Below are 17,282 nucleotides of genomic sequence, written 5' to 3'. Positions count from 1 at the left end.
AAACAATGATCTATCTATCTTTTGGGGTCGTCCAAAAAGGGAAAAAAAGAGTAATGAAAATAAAGATAAAAGAAAAAAGTAAAAAAGAAAATAATTAAATTAACTTTTTTATTTAATTTTAGGAATTGATTTGTTGATTTGTTTTGTTTTGATTTGTTGACTTTTTAGTGTGTAATGAGAGAGAGTGTGTGGTTGAGATAAAAAGTATATATTGTGTGTAAACGTAGAGTGTGTGTTTTTTAAATTTGCCTGGGAATAAATTAATTATATATCAAGTGGGAAAAGAAAGTGAAGTGTGTAATATAAAAAATAAATGTAATTGTTGAAGGTGATGAGTGTTGCTGAGTGTATTACTGTTCAGTGTGTTATTGTTGGTTGTTGTTGTTGTTGTTGATGTTGTTGTTGTACTACTTTGTTATAATTCTAATCAATCATTCTTTCCTCGAGTTGATATAAAATATAGATACTTAATAATATATAAATAAAATAAATAAAAAACTTAAAACAAAACACTATGAAACTATGCTATATACTGTTATAATTATTATTATTATTATTGTCTTTAAGTAGTATTACAATGATATATGTATTATATATAATTAAGTTATGATTATTATTATTATTATTATTATTATTATTGACTCTGACTGATTCTATTTAGTTTGCAGCTAACTAATCTAATTGTTCTTTCTTTCTTTTATGCAAATGGTATTTGATTATGTTTTGTCTTTTGCCTTTTTTTTTTTAAGATTTTGAAACTGATTTTTGGTTTGGGTAATAATCAAAATCAAACTTGCAACTGTTGTTTGTTTTTTTTGCTATTTTTAATCAGGCAGTGCACTCAGAGAATATGAATTACTTCATATAGTATTATTATATATTATATAATTGGAAAAAAAATAGTTTAAATAAATAAATAAATTTCAATCGTTGTTTTTGTTTGAAAAAAATAATAAAAAATAAAAAAAATGGAGAAAAAGGAGTTGAGGTTAGTGTGAAAATTTTATTAAAAAAAACAAAAATAAAAAAATACTTCTCCTCATTAGTTAAGAATGACATCCCCATTCACTTTTCCTTCACGAGATAAAATTTGTTTTTTTTGTTTTTTGCTGATTCACCAGACCATGCATAAAAGATTTCTTGGTTTGATTATTTTTTGGTGTCAAATACACAATCAAATTTATTATTATTAATCATTCCTGAAATAAGTGATATGTCAATGTTAACATTCAAAGTAGTGTCGAAAATTTTTTATTCATAAATTTCTTACATGTTCAATAATCTTGGCTACAGATAACACCTATCAAAGCATACTTTTCGCTATATTTACTTTATAAGCAAATAATAATTATGAATTGATTGATTGGTGAATATTCACCAATAAGCATATTATCATTAACCTGATTAAACAACTATGATCCCTTAGTAGTTTTATTGCATTAACTTATAAAGGTATTTCAAATATATAGATCTTTTTCTGTTTTTTGTTTATAAATATATTTTATTTTTTATTTTTTTTTAAAAAAGGGTTTATTTAAATTATATAAAAATAACAATAATAATATTATCTTCTATCGGTCTTACCAGCCTTTCTCTTTCCGGCAAACAAATGTTTAGGCATTTCATTTGGAATATGATGATCACCTTCACCCTTGTATCCGAGTTTGTTACGTTTTCTTCTGGAATCTTTATTCAGTTTCTCAGCCAGCAGTTTGTGAGCCAAATCACGGTAACCTTCTCCGGGCACTGGTGCAGGAGTCTTGGAACGTGAACGTGATTGTGAACGATTGAGTGAGATACCACGCTCTCCGGATTGCGATGCTTCACGCTCCTCGGAACGATCTCTCTTTCTACCGGTACGCGACTTGGAACGGGAACGCGAACGGACGTCGTCGATAATGTCGTCGGCTTCCTCTTGGTCGACACCCATTCTTCTGAGGTTTCTGGACATGTCGGTAGTGTTGATTCCGAGATGGTGTTTGGGCAGTTTTGGCTTGCTGGAGTCGTTGATCTCGTGGTTGACACGATTGGCGTGCTTTTGCTCTTGAATTTCGTCGTAGAGTTCGAGATTCTCTTCGTCCAAGTCGGACTCGTCCTCCTCCATATTGTTCTTGAGTTGCTCGAGAAGTGCGTCTTCCTCACGCTCCAACTCTTCGAGACGCTCAAGGATGTCGGGGTCGACGAAATCGGCGATATTCTTGCCGTCCATGATTTCGGGGATGATGTCGAACTTCCACGAGTCGTCTCTGAGCAAGTACTTACGCTTCCATTCGTTGACATCGTAGATTGGAAGAATACCCTGTTGATATTTGATGTCGTCTTCCTCCTCTTGCAATGACTCCATTTGTGCGGGTGTGAGTTTGAACTTCTTTTCGTCTTCGTCTTGGTTGGCTTCGGCGGCGGCACGTGCAGCCAACACGCTTGGTGGAATAAAAGATGGACGCTTCTTGTTGTCTCTGGCCACGGGCATGGCGAGATGGAGCAAGTGCATATCCTTCTGGATTTTGGCGCTCTTCATCTTCTTCTCGACACGCTCCTCTAGCAGGGTGGTGCAGGCGACGTCCTTGACGTTGGCGACACCCTCCTCGGTGAGAGTCGACATCGGTAGGATTTTGGTTCCACCGATTCCACCACGAGCTGGATCGGCCAGCGATTGAATCAATGCCCAGTCATCGGCTGGCACTTCCTCTGGCTTGCGTACGTCGATCTTGTTGATGAGAATGAGCAGTGGTTTGTTCAAAAACAGTGCTTTAATCGAGAAGAAAAGGTCGACCTGCTGCTTGATGGTGTAACCGCAACGCTCGGAAATATCGATGATATACAAGACGGCAGAGTGGAGATGTGCCAGTGCAGTGACCGACTGCATTTCGATGGTGTTACGCTCCTCGAGTGGATGGTCCAAGATTCCCGGGGTATCGATGACCTGCCACACCGAGTACTTGTAGTCGGTGTGACCGACAAACAGTGACTTGGTGGTGAAAGCGTATGGCTGTACGTCGACGTTGGCACGAGTGAGCTTGTTCATGAACGACGACTTTCCGACGTTGGGGTAACCGCACAGCAAGAGAGTACGTGTGTTTGGATCGATCGATGGCAGACGTGCAAGATGCTGACGGACCTGTTCGAGATAGAGCAAACTGCTGTTCTGCTTCAACATCAATGTACACATACGACCGAGTGCCGCACGCTTCAACTGTTTGCAACGATACAAAGAATCACCATATTTCAACAATCTCAAATAGTCCTTTGACAAATTATCAATTAAATTTCTAGCGGTATTCAACTGACCCAAAGCCAACTTGTAATGATCTTTATCGTAAAGAACATTAATTAAATCCGAATAAAATGGATGTATATCCTAATTTTTTTAAAAAAATAAAATAATAATTGTAAAAAAAAAATTAATATTTTTTGTTTTTTAAAAGAGATAAAAAACACTCGAGTGTGTGTTTGTGTATTTGAAAACTTACGTCTAACAATGGGAAATCTTGAATGATTTGAGATAACTTATCGTGATATGATTGTTGAGTGTATTTAACTTTACGCATGTAGAAACTACGGATTCTAGAGATTGCATATTGCTTGTGAATTTCTGTGGGTGTCTTTCTCTGTGTCTTGGACAAAACGATATCGACGAAATCTTTTGAAGTTGGTACAACTTGAATCTTTTTGAAATTATATAATACCATTGTGTTGTTGTGTTTTGTTTATATTGTGTGTATGTGAAAAAAAACGAAGTAATCTCTGTTTACTTTGATCGATTTGAAAAAGTCGGTTTTTTTAAATAATAATCTTTTTTTTTTTTTGATTATTAAATAATAATACGTATACTAAAGTATGTTGTTAAAAAAGATAAAGTTTCGAAAAATAACAAATAGTGATATAAAAATCAATTCCAAATGCTAATTTTTTTGTTTTTTATAAAAATAAAACGAAAAACTGTTTTATTATTATTTTTATAAAATAAAAATTAATAGAGCTATTGAAATAGTTAACTAATATTGAATGTTGTGATTTATTATTATTATTATTACTATTATATAATAAAATAAAAGTTTAGGCAAGAAGTTAAAAAAAGATAACTCTTCAAGCACACCAAAATATTTATATATATAAGAAGATGAGAAAATAAAAATAAAATAAAATAAAAGTTTTTTTGTCGAAAGAAACGATTGTTGATCGTAGTTTTTTTTTCGCTATGCAAAAATAATTTTAACAAAAAATAAACAAAAAACAAAATAAAATTCAATTTAATTAATTTATGAAGCGAAGCGAGTGGTCAAAAAAAAAAATAAAAAAACATAAAGATAGATAAATGAAAAAAAGTTTTCTTTTTTATTTTAATGTTATGAATGGGAAAGAATTTAAATTAGTATTTGTTTTTAGTTAATAATAATGAATTCCTATGTGAAATTGGATTTGATTTTAGTTGATTGATTGATTGATTGATTGATTTTTTGAGGCAAAGCAAAGCACCATATGTGTGTGTGGGTGTTTGGATTGTTGTTGTTGGTTTGGATTGGGAAAAAAAAAAACAAAAAGATTGGCGATATTTTTACTGGACTACTACTACTAATACTACTACTATTGCTACAAGTTGGATTGTTATAATCATATATGATACAAGTGTTATTTCTGGAACAACTCCAGCTGACTTAGCTTAATGAATTGAATGGTCGATTTTGTGTAGATGATGCAATTGGTGGAATCTATAATTCTGATTCGCTTTGATTTCGAGAGTTTGATGTTGATGGGTGGCGTGTTGAGTACGATGTCAGAGGAGTCGCGATAGAAGAAGCCGCGAAGTGAGAGTTGTTTGATCGGTGGCAACGGTGTGCCAATTTTCGTTGGGTAGTTTGAGCCGATTGACATTCGCGTCAGTGTCGGCGAGAATGGTGGTAGCGGGTGAGAAAACTCGCAGTAGTCTTTGCCAATCTTGAGGTGTCGCAGAGTCGACGGCAGATTGTTGATGGGCTGGTCAAAGTACTCGGAGAATGAAAGTTTCGTCAGGTTTGGCGGGAGTTGTTTAAAGTCGAGTTTGACGTTGTAGAGCCAGCCAAAAGTGAGGTCGGTCACCGTCTTTGGAATGTACGGGAGCAGTGTGTTTGGGTAGTGTTCGTAGTCGAGGACGAGTGCGCGCAGTTGCGATGGCAGTGCGCTCTTGGTGCGCGCATAATAGTAGGTTCCAGAGAGCCAGAGTTTCTCGACAGTCGCTGGGATCAGACCTTCCGGAATGGTTTGTTGACAATCCAGCCGCAGATCTGTTACCGTGGGTGGAATGCTTATGGCGTTGCCGTGGTAGGTGACAGCGAGTGAAACCACCGAGCTCGGAATAATGCCAGTGGGAATCGACATTTCCATTGTGTATTGGTAGCTAAATACGAGTTTCCGCACGCCAGACGGAATGGAGCCGACTTCCAGTGGCTGTCGGAACGCCGACCCCAAGTCGAGGTGTGTCAAGCTACGTGGCAGCAGGTTGGCAGTGATAGGACTGTTGAAAAAGAGTCCCAAGTTGAGTGAGCGCAGTCGATCCGATTGGAAGAGCGACTTGGAGAGGATGTTGCAGACGCCCTGGTTGGTGAACGTCAGCTTGCGGAGGTTGCGCGGCAGTGAATCCGGTTCCAGACTCTCAGTGACCGGAAACGATATCTCCAGACTCTCGAGATTGGGTGGCAGCACGCCAACCGCTATTTTATGTTTGTACTGTGGACTGAGAAATTTTATTTTCTTCACAGTCGAGGGAATGTCGCCTGCATGCAACAAATGATAGAAATGCGAAGAGAATATTATCTTTCTGATCGGCTCATTGTTGATTTGTTGTAAATAACTTATATCTAATAATAGATTGGATTGTTGATTAGTTTGTTGTTGACAAATAGTGTGATGATGATGATCAGAGATGAAATTAACACTTACCATCGATTGTCTTTGTTATTCCTTTGTGTTCGGGTGTGTCTGTCAATTGGAATTTGGTGTTGGTTATGGGTATGTGTGTGATTTTGATCTTTGATAGATTCTGCAGGATCTTTCTGCGGAATTGGAACCATTGCTTACAGGTGAGAGCAAAGCATAGTTTGTCAATGGTACTTAGATACGATGTGATAGTGAAGATAAGTATGCGCGGAAGTGTTAAGAGTATAGATTGACTATTGTTTATAGCGTTGATGATACAGCCTGTATTGTTATGATGATGATGATGATGATGATGATAATGTTGATTACTATTATTATTATGTTTGTTACTACTATTACTACTACTACTATTTATGAAATAACCAAGTGTTTTATTATGAATGATACCCATTCATTACAAACATTTACTATCTTTTTTTTTTTGTTTTTTATTTTTATATCTATCTATCTTTTCTTTTCTTTTTATTCTTTTTTTTTTTTTTTTTTTTTTAGTTAAAGTTTACAAATATATTACTAAAAGGAGTAAGTGGAATCAAAGTGACCTCTTAAACTAAAAGTCGCAGTTTTTTTATTTTTTTTTGTAAAGTTTGTCGACAAACAAAATTATTAATATCTAAACAAAGATAGATAGATAGATAGATAGTTAATGATATTATTATTTATTTGATTGATCATACAGGGAGAAGTAAAAACTTTAATAGTAAAAAAATAAATAAATAAAAAAACATAATAAAAAAACAAAATTGATCACACTCCCACAGATTGATGAGTGTGTATTTATTTTTAGATTGTTGTTTTTGATCAACCAACCTTTTAAAATAAGTGTTAAAATTTATTAATAGTTCAAAATTTTAAATTATTTTTAATAATTATTATATTTTTGATTGTAATATAAACAATCACTTCAAGTTTTATTGCTTCTTTAAAATATTATTTGAATTTTTGTTGAGGACTATCATATGAAGATAAAGTAGATGAAAGTTTGAATTTGTTGTTACATCTTTAAAGTATCTTTAACATTAAAAAAGAATGGAATGCAATCAGTTAGATATTTATTAGTTGCAATCCAAGATCTTCTTCATGATGTATCGATTTCCTTTGGTACTTTTTCAAAATAGATATCAATACTGGTTGAATTTAATGTATAATAAAATGTCAATCAATGGAACACTTTTAGGTGATCTAAATGATATTTATCATTAATTGGTATTTAATTATTCAGTTTGTAAAAAGATAAAATAGTTATCAAAGAATAAAGAAAAATGTCATCGGAGTTTTCTTTACGAATTGGCTCAAGACATAAACATGCATATCACATTATAAATAAATATAGTGAAGAACCACATAATAACTATACCATTTTAATTATTATTGATACACCAAATCAAAATAGGTTAGTAATATATTGATTCTTTTCATTTTTTAGATACCACTTTACTTTTTAAGAATTATTTATATAGTTCGAAGAACAGATTAAAAGTAGTAATTTCAATTAAATCTCATATTTGCATTCTTATGGAAACAATCATTCTTTTTAATTGTTTGGAATTTTTTAGGTGGTGGGGGTAATCGAATGAATCTACAAACGAATGAATTCACACATGAACGAGATTTTTTTTCAAAAGTCAATCAAACAATTAATTGTCATAATATTAAATTGATTTGATTATTAATATTATTATATTTACATTATCATACAGATATAGATAATTTGTTTGTTTTTAAAAAGTTATGACTTTAATTGAGGCAGATTTAGCGATTGTTGCAAAATGGATCATTCCTGTCGTGCCAAGACAAACTGTATACAGAGATCATTGTTTGGTGATTAAAGATGGCTTGATTCTCGATATCGTCAGAGCAGCAGACTTGAAAGAAAAGTACAACGTCAGGCAGGTCAATCATCTCGGTGACGCACCAGATTCAGCTGACGAGCACATTCTCATTCCCGGTTTGTTCAATATGCATGCACACTCTGCATTGTCGTTGCTGCGTGGTTACGCCGACGATGTCTCGCTACACGATTGGCTCACCAAGTTCATCTGGCCAGCGGAATCGGCACATCTCTCCGAGGAATTCGTTCGACTCGGAACCGAGTTGGCTTGTGCCGAGATGATTCGCACTGGAACCACCTATTGCAATGAGATGTACTTCTTCCCCGAGGTTGCCGCCGAGGTTATCGCTCGCTCCGGAATGCGTGGAACCGTTGCCGTTCCCATTATCAAATTCCCGTCGTCCTACGCCAAGGACGAGTCGGACTACATCGAAAAGGGTGAGAAGTTGATCGCTCACTACCACGGACACGACCACATCAAGGTTTCACTCGGTCCACACGCCGTCTACACCATCACCGACGAGGCATACACCAGAGTTAAAGAGCTCTCGGAACAACACAATCTCGTCATTCATACACATCTCCACGAGACACATCGTGAGGTCGACGATGAAGTCGCCACCAACGGTGTCCGACCGATTGCGCGTCTCGAACGTCTCGGCATTCTCTCGAAGCGTTTGGTCGCCGTGCACATGACACACCTAAACACCGGTGAAATCTCTCTGCTCAAAGAGAAGCAAGTGAACGTTGTCCACTGTCCAGAATCCAATTTGAAGCTTGGTGTTGCCGGAATATGTCCGGTTCATCAGCTGATGGAGAACGGTGTCAACGTTGGCATTGGAACAGACTCTGCCGCTAGCAACGACGATCTTGATATGCTAGGTGAACTGAGATGCGCTGCCTACGTCGATAAGCTCTGCTTCAACGTCGCCATGAAGGAGCAACAACCCGCGCCAGGACAAAGCGTTACCAACGCCGCTCAGATATTGGAGATGGCAACAATCAACGGTGCCAAAGCGTTGGGTGTCGATCGACAACTCGGTAGTCTCGAGATCGGTAAGAAGGCCGACATTGTCGCCGTCAAAGTTACATCGCCACCCATCTACGATCCAATCTCACATTTGGTATACGTTGGAACCAACCGTGTCTGTGATGTCTGGGTAGACGGCAAACAACTCTTGAAAGAATCAAAACTCACTGAAATTGACGAGAATCAAATCAAACAAAAAGTAAAAGCTTTCTCTGAAAAGATTTTAACAATGAGACCAAAGACAGATACAAAGATTATTCAATAATTTAATAATAGTAATAATAATAATCAAGTATGCGTACATTCACATTAATTTATAATATAATAAATAAAAATTGTTTAAACAGGAAAATAATAATGAGTCAACCAAAAAAAGATGGTTTTTTTTTTTACAATTTTTGGTGTGAGTCAGAGACCACACAATCATGATCTTCATTTAATTTAAACCCATTCCATTTTGTTGTTGTTTTATTAGTTTATTTTTTGTTTTTTATAAGTTATATAGTTATATAAAATGAAATCTATTATTATATTATTAGTATCAGCTTTGGTATTAGTTAGTTTCGTACACTCAGAAGGAACATCGGATGTCATCACTATAACAGCCTCTAATGTTCAATTACTAAAAGATAACAACTACTTGGTAGAGTTCTTTACTCCATGGTGTGGATTCTGTATTATATCGTTTCTTTACTTTACTTTAGTTTAAAGTTAATTATTTGTAACATTCTAATCTAATATTATTCATTATGATTCTTAATTTTAGGTAAGAAGTTGGCACCAATCTATGAGGAATTGGCTACCAAAGTAAAAGGTAAACATAATATTGCCAAAGTAGATTGTACTACAGACCAAGATATCTGTCAACAATTCCAAGTTGCAGGTTATCCAACTATCAAATAGTATGTAGCTATTTAAATTTATCTATCATTTATATATTTTAGTTTTAAATTTAATTTAACAATATAAAACAAAACAATAGTGTATCACAAGGTCAAGTATATGAATATCAAGGAGCAAGAGAGGTTGAAGATTTCGAAAAGTTCTTGGATGGAGGATATCAATCGGCAAAGAAAACACCATTCCCAGGTGGAAAGACAGGTGATTCATCTGTTTTAGAGTTGGACTCTGTCAACTTTGCTGAGGTCAACAACGGACAAAAGTGGTTCATCGTCTTCTACGCTCCATGGTGTGGATTCTGTAAGAAGTACATGCCAGGTTTCGAAAAGGTCTCTTCACAATTCGCCGGAAACGTCAGATTTGGAAAGATCAATTGTGATGAACACAAGAGTATCTGTGAACTCTACAACATTCCAGGTTATCCAACTTTCAAATAGTAAGTATTCCGACCAACAAACAAACATAAATAGATATAGATGTATATTAATCAAAACTAATTTGTTATTTATAATAGTTTCGAATCAGATGGATATCGTGATTTCGCAGTTGAACCATCGGAGAATAACATTGTACAGTATCTTCAATCAGGATATAGCCAACAACAACTCAAGTCAAGACCATGGCACCCAATCTTTAGAATGGTTCATGCCGCTATCCTCGAGTTTGTCTACTTGTTCCTTGGTGTCGCCTTCCTTTTGGGTCTAGCATTGGGTTACGCATTCTTTGCACCATCTGCAATATTCCCACCCACCGCTGACTCTGCACAACAAGTAAATAGCTACGCTCAACCACACCCAACCAAAGCTGAAAAAGCCGACTAAATAGATAAATAAATAACAAATAATAATTTATTAGGTCCTTAATAAATACCCTTTATGTTTGAAAAGAATTTTCTCTTACGATTTAAATAATTAAGAAAATGGTCATAATCAAATTATATTTTTTACTTTACAGTAATTAAACACTACCCTTTCTTTTTTTGCTTTGCAATTATTTATTTAGGTTCAACTTTAAATAACAACAATTTTTATTATTAGTTTCAAAAATAAATAGATTCAATAAATGGATTTAAATTTGTTCAATCAAGTTAAATATACAGAGCAACAAGTTTTACAAATCTTATTTTCAAGACAAAAATAATCATATTCTTAAATTTGGAGACTTATCTGAAGAAAGGTGTAGGAAAAGAAAATTGGCTGCCAAATATTTGTTTTCAATAATAATTATAGATAAAAAGTATTATCTTTTCTGTATTAGAGATAACCAAATAATGGGGTGATTAACGGGCTTGAAAAAACAAAAATTTTCACCAGTTGTAGCACAACACAGTTGTGCACGATAAAAGCTCTAATCTATAGAATTATAACACAAAGAGCAAAACAAAAGATATGTTCAGGTTTTATAAATTTCTTGCAGTATTATTAATAGTTGTGGAGATTGTAACTTCTTTAACAGTACCTACAGAGTACACAAATCAGGTTACTGTAGAATATTATCCGAATAAGAATTGTAATGGCCCACCACATCTTGTAGAATACTACGATACCTGTTCGCTAAAAGGAGTGGTATTAGTGTATGACGATCATTTCATTCTATATAATACAACATTCAATAGAGAACCGATTGATTGTGATTTGGTCGACCACTCCGATCTCAACACAACAGTATATGGAATCTATTATCTCGATACCTGTATGAATCATAACTCAGGAGTATCAAAGATGTCTAAGCGATCAAATTTTAAAACGAATCCGGTCGATCCTGCTAAAATAAACACTTGTACAGCTATGTTTTATTCCGATCAGTTGTGTAGAAAGAATTTCTTCATCTACCAAGCTACAATGAATCAATGTTTTAGATCAGACATGGAAACAAGTTATGTCATGATGTATTGTACCGATACTGAATTTACCTTTTATTCTTGTGACGAAAAATGTGAAAGATGCAAGAAAAATGACAATGTTAAAATCAACAAAGATGGAAAGTGCAAAGCCGAAAGTGGTGGATCATCAAGGTTTTTAAGTGGTGCACATTTGTGGGTCGATGGTCATCCAAGTTGCAATGTCTTACAACAAATATCAAACAGCGTGTCTTTTATATTGGTCTTCTTGGTGGTAACTATTATTTTGTTACTCATACTGATAAAGAGAAAACAACTGGCACTATCACTAAAAATTAAACTAGATGGTTTCAGACTTATTTATTAAATAAAATACTCATGAACAAAAACAAAAAAAAAGGTTTAACATGCATATGATTTAAAAATATTCAAAAAAATGTTTTCAATATTATATTAATTAAGATATTAATACAATAGAATAGAGTTGTTGTAAATAAATATATAAGAAAGGATCCAAAGCATTTAAATTCAATACTGGGCTCCATAATTTCTATAGTGAACATTGGTTTTTAAGAATTTTCTTTCCTCTCAAACAAACAGAATCAAATTCTTAAATTTGAAGAAACACTTTTGAAAGGTAAATAATAATAATTGGTCAAGGAATGGAAGAAAAATTTTATTTTGTTGGGAGATATTTTGAATTAGTTCTTTTTTTTTATTATTGGGCTTGGAAATGGATATTTTTTTCTCTTTGTCACACACAGATGAACAATTAGAGCTAATCTATAGGACAACCAAAGAGGGAACAAAGATGTTCAATCTTTATAAATTATTTGCATTATTATTATTAGTTTTGGAAATTGTAACTTCTTTAACAGTACCTACAGATTACACAAATCAAGTTACTGTAGAATATTATCCGAATAAGAATTGTAATGGCTCACCACATCTTGTAGAATACTACGATACTTGTTCGCTTAAAGGAGTGGTATCAGTGTATGACGATCATTTCATTCTATATAATACCACATCTCACAGAAGACAACGGATTGATTGTGATTTGGTCGACCACTCCGATCTCAACACAACAATATATGGGATCTATTATTTCGATACCTGTATGAATCATAACTCAGGAGTATCAAAGATGGCTAGGCGATCAAATTTCAAATTGAATCCGGTCGATCCTGCTAAAATAAACACTTGTACAGCTATGTTTTATGCCGATCAGTCGTGTAGAAAGAATTTCTTCATCTACCAAGCTACAATGAATCAATGTTTTAGATCAGACTTGGAAACAGGTTATGTCATGATGTATTGTACCGATACTGAATTTACCGCTTATGTTTGTGACGAAAAGTGTGAAAGCTGCAAGAAAAAAGACTCTGGTGAAATTAACAAAGATGGAAAGTGCAAAGCCACTGATGGCGGAACAGCGAGGTTTTTAAGTGGTTCGCATTTGTGGGTAGATGGTCATCCTAGTTGCAATGTCTTACAACGAATTTCAAACAGCGTGTCTTTTATATTGATCTTCTTGGTGGTAACTATTATTTTGTTACTCATACTGATAAAGAGAAAACAACTGGCACTATCACTAAAAATTAAACTAGATGGTTTCAGACTTATTTATTAAATAAAATAAATATCAAAATAAAATATTATTATAATAAAATATGATTTATCTAAAAATATCATAATTGTTCTTGCGAGTGTGTGTAGTGTTCAAATCTTTATTTATTTGAATTTGTGCAATAGATAAAACGTGTTCTAAAAGATCTCTGAACCTTTTTTTAAACCGCTCAATCTTGATTCATGCAAATCAAAATAAAAATTGTTTTTTATTTTTTTTTTAATTAATTTTACGGTTTATTTAAAAATAGTCAGAAATGATTTTCATTAAATTTTAATTATTATCATTATTATTACAACAAATAAAGTGTAGAATTAGATTTTAGATTTTATCACCATTCCCTTTTGTTAATATTCATTTAATATTTAAGTAAATAAATAAAAAAAGTAAGTAAAGTTTATAATTTTTATATTACTTCACTGCACTTTATACACTCAAATTATATTTTGTAGATTACAAATGGATTTGATTAAAAAAAAAAGAAGTAAAGAAGATTTAATAATTTTTATCAAACACCAACATTCAAAACTATTCTGTTTTGTTTTATATGGGAATAACACAATTGTCGTTTTGAAAATAAATGTTCATTCTAAACACACACACCACACACTTTCTTAAATTTTATAACATTAAAAAAGTCTGATGTCTCAGCGAAGATTGACTACGACAACAAACAGCACACACAAAAAACACAAGATAAGATATCTGATTCAATGAGAAAGTAATTGAATATATTGCAACAACAACAGTGTCAATTATTATTATTTATTATTATTATTATTTTCATTTTTAATTGTGGGGAGTGTCTATTTAGAATGAACATTTTTAAATCATTCTAGTCTGTTTGTCTGTCACCCAATAAAAGTAATTACTTTACCAACAAACATAATAATATAATAAAATAAGAATTGACATTTGTTTAGCTTTTATTTTCATACCCTAGCATTCATCACCCAAAAAGAATAGAAAAGAAAAGCGGTGCCAACACACAATTGACAATTATCCAATTATAATATTAATTACAATAGTTTATTTTTTCTTGTTTTATTATAACAAACTAAATTTTCAATTTGACAAGACAACTACATTATATTTTGATATACTAATTTTAATTTATTCATTAGACAGTCAGAGAGAGAAAATAATAGAAAAGTTAAAGATTACAATTAATAATAATAATTAATAGTAGTAGTAGTAATCAATCATCATTTCGTAACACAAATCTATAGATTATATTAATTTGTAAAGATAAATGTTTAGTAAATAATATAATTTATATATATTTATAGATAGATATATAGTTTTTTTTTTTTTGTTGTTATATTTATTTATATAGTTATATAATATATTGATAGTGATGGCAGTAACAGATTTTCTATCACCACAAAACGATAGTAGTTCAAGTAACTCTACGGTCAGTCTAACGACTGGTTGGAAGGGTTTCTCATCGAATTTTTTCACGAATATCATCATTGCAACGATTCTCTTTACTCTTTTTTATTTTCTGCGGTTTTTCTACAGAAGTTTCTATAATGCGCGACTCATCAAGAGTAATGGCGCCACTTCACATCTCATCACCAGTCCGATAGCATGGCTGCGCTACACATGGAGTTTTCCAGTGGAGTCGGTTTTTGAATCGCGTGGAATCGACGCATACATGCATTTGCGATTCCTCATTCTCTGTATACAACTACTCTCGATTATCTTGGTGTTTGGCATCGGTGTACTACTGCCACTCAACTTTACAAGCAGCAACAGCTACCTCCACGAACAAGGAGTCACCATCAACAACCTCGATTCCGTATCGATCGCATCAATCCCCGAAGGTTCGAAGCGACTCTGGGCACATTCACTTTCCATTCCACTATTCACTGGTGTATCATTATTTTTATTTAGAAGAACTTATTTAATTGTAAGTATTCATCATGACAAGTCAAGTGACAAACAAACAAAAATATCCAACATTAACATTTGATTATTATTAGTATGTCGAAAAAAGAATTAGATGGATGTCAAAACATCATCCAAGAAACTACTCTGTTATGGTGAGGGAAATGAGCAAGTCAATCAAGAATGAAAGCGATATGAGAAACTATTTCCAGAATTTCTTTGATCCCAAAGAGATATTGGCGTGTCACATTGTCTACAAGGAACCAAAGCTGCGAGATCTCTGGAGTCAATATCGATCAACCAAGCGAAAGCTTGATCGTATCATATCGAAAACAGAGATTACACATCTCAGACCGACTCGTGCCAAAGGATGGCGTCCAGGTACACTCGGCGGTGAAGTAGAGGATTCGCTGTCGTACTACGAGAAGAAACTGGTGATGATCGACGAAAAACTGAAAGAAGCACAAATAGAAGCATCGCTACCTAAAGAAGGTGTTGCGGCAATGGAGTGGAAACTGTCAGATTTGACACCGAGCAATATTCGCCACTGGACTAGCAACACCGCCAATGCTGGATTCATCACATTCGATCGTATGGCAAATGCATCCATTTGCTCCACATGTATATTCTCAGAGAAACCAAATAAATTTATTGTAACACCCGCTCCAGAATTCGTAAGTATCAAAACGTAGAAAAAGTAAAAGATGATGAATTATAATATTAATAACTTTTTTTGAATATCTTCTTCTTCTTTTTCTTCTTCCTCTTTTTAGAAAAATATAAAATGGGGAAATCTTGTTATTTCAGGTAACGAAAGAATGTTTAGAAGAATAGTTATATCGATTGCTTTCTTTGTTTTGTTTTGTTTTTATATGATTCCAGTCACTGCTATCAGTGCCATATCCAAGTTGGAGAATCTTGCCAAGGTGCCAATTTTGAATTGGATGGTGAAGGTTGTCGAGTTGAATCCATATCTTCAGGGTCTGGTTGAGGGTTATCTTCCTTCGTTGGCTTTGGTTGCATTCATGGGTCTGCTGCCACTGTTTATCAAGTTACTCGTTCACGTCAACAAAGAGAACACCAAGACTATGTTCTATCACAAGGTGTTCACTACGTATTGGGCATTCTTGGTTGTCAATGTTTTCATTGTCGTAACGATCTCTGGATCGGTGCTCTCTGTACTCTTCAGAGTCATTGAAAATCTGACATTGAAGCAAATCATCACACTCTTTGGTTCATCGCTTCCAACACAATCGTCATTCTTTATCAATTATATTCTTGTACAATCGCTGACCTCTGTTCCATTCGACATTATCAGACCAATCGAATTGATTGCCGGAATCATTCGTTCCACTAGAGTCACCTCGCCAGGTGACAAAGTTGACGCAATGTCACGTAATGATCCAACAGCTCTGACAAGTATCAAAGTAAGTGTTAAATATATGACTAACCAAATACAATTCAAATAATGTTTATTGTTTTAACTAACTTTTATTTATTTTCAATTAATATTATTATAGTATGCAAGAGAATTACTTATTTTAGTTATTACTCTATCATATAGTACATTGTCACCTTTCATTTTACCATTTGGATTGATGTATTTCTTGATCGATTTCTATGTCTCCAAGTACAACCATATCTATTCTTTCTGTCCCAAGTATCAATCGGGTGGAACAATATGGCCATTGGTATTCAATAGATTATGTGTTGGATTGATCATCTACCAGTTGACAGCAGTCGGTATTTTCCTTTTGAAAGCATTCATTCCAGGTATTATCATTAGTTTCCCGCTTCCATTCATCACACTATTCGTTTGGTGGATCACCGTACAGGACTACAAGAAGGCATCATCCGTCCTACCATTACATCTCTCTCCAGAAGGTGATTTCTTTGGTAATGAATTCCTTGTAAGTTCTAAAGAAACCTTTAATCATGAAACTATTCAAAAAAATACTAATTATTATTCTTTTCTTTATTTTCAAAGACATCCTATCAAGATCCAGTTGTAAGTGTTTCTGATATGAGTAAATACTAAAAGAGTACAAAGCTTCACAAATTATATTTTAAATATCTTCTAAAATCTAGAAAAAAAAACAAAAAAAACAAATAGGATTTCTATTAGTTTAATCAATCCTTAAAATTATCACAATTTACATCAAAATGGTAAATAAATTATCTATCTATTTAAAATAAATAGAATTTTAATAAATTAAAAAAGAATAAAAAGATATTTAAAAACAATATT

The 17,282-nt window shown here is 33.6% G+C and overlaps 5 protein-coding genes across 5 annotated transcripts; 3 read left to right on the top strand and 2 right to left on the bottom strand.

Moving 5' to 3' along the window:
- Positions 1 to 357: 357 nt before the first annotated feature.
- nog1 (nucleolar GTP-binding protein 1) lies at positions 358 to 5,361 on the bottom strand (the record flags this gene model as incomplete). Its single annotated transcript, XM_020580359.1, has 6 exons — positions 358 to 407; positions 1,585 to 2,748; positions 3,172 to 3,358; positions 3,471 to 3,665; positions 4,871 to 4,974; positions 5,226 to 5,361. The coding sequence occupies 6 exons, from the start codon at positions 5,359 to 5,361 to the stop codon at positions 358 to 360; spliced, it is 1,836 nt and encodes a 611-aa protein (XP_020428946.1).
- Positions 5,362 to 5,905: 544 nt separating this feature from the next.
- PPL_09565 (F-box protein) lies at positions 5,906 to 6,304 on the bottom strand (the record flags this gene model as incomplete). The annotated part of the gene is made up of 1 exon (XM_020580358.1): positions 5,906 to 6,304. One exon carries the CDS (start codon positions 6,302 to 6,304, stop codon positions 5,906 to 5,908), a length of 399 nt encoding a protein of 132 aa, XP_020428945.1.
- Positions 6,305 to 7,175: 871 nt separating this feature from the next.
- Positions 7,176 to 9,039, top strand: PPL_09564 (putative amidohydrolase; the record flags this gene model as incomplete). Its single annotated transcript, XM_020580357.1, has 3 exons — positions 7,176 to 7,310; positions 7,374 to 7,395; positions 7,643 to 9,039. The coding sequence occupies 3 exons, from the start codon at positions 7,176 to 7,178 to the stop codon at positions 9,037 to 9,039; spliced, it is 1,554 nt and encodes a 517-aa protein (XP_020428944.1).
- Positions 9,040 to 9,131: 92 nt separating this feature from the next.
- On the top strand, positions 9,132 to 10,495 carry PPL_09563 (protein disulfide isomerase family protein; the record flags this gene model as incomplete). Its single annotated transcript, XM_020580356.1, has 5 exons — positions 9,132 to 9,153; positions 9,314 to 9,448; positions 9,541 to 9,676; positions 9,757 to 10,110; positions 10,189 to 10,495. 5 exons carry the CDS (start codon positions 9,132 to 9,134, stop codon positions 10,493 to 10,495), a joined length of 954 nt encoding a protein of 317 aa, XP_020428943.1.
- Positions 10,496 to 11,062: 567 nt separating this feature from the next.
- Positions 11,063 to 17,242, top strand: PPL_09562 (uncharacterized protein; the record flags this gene model as incomplete). Its single annotated transcript, XM_020580355.1, has 8 exons — positions 11,063 to 11,688; positions 12,220 to 12,979; positions 14,481 to 15,056; positions 15,130 to 15,708; positions 15,808 to 16,461; positions 16,555 to 16,944; positions 17,022 to 17,061; positions 17,235 to 17,242. 8 exons carry the CDS (start codon positions 11,063 to 11,065, stop codon positions 17,240 to 17,242), a joined length of 3,633 nt encoding a protein of 1,210 aa, XP_020428942.1.
- Between the last annotated feature and the right edge of the window lie 40 nt (positions 17,243 to 17,282).

Source organism: Heterostelium album (genome assembly GCF_000004825.1).
Source record: "Heterostelium album PN500 unplaced genomic scaffold PPL_scaffold11, whole genome shotgun sequence".
NCBI lineage: Eukaryota > Evosea > Eumycetozoa > Acytosteliales > Acytosteliaceae > Heterostelium > Heterostelium album.
Note: the sequence above shows the minus strand (reverse complement) of the source record. Positions and strands in the feature narration are given on the sequence as shown.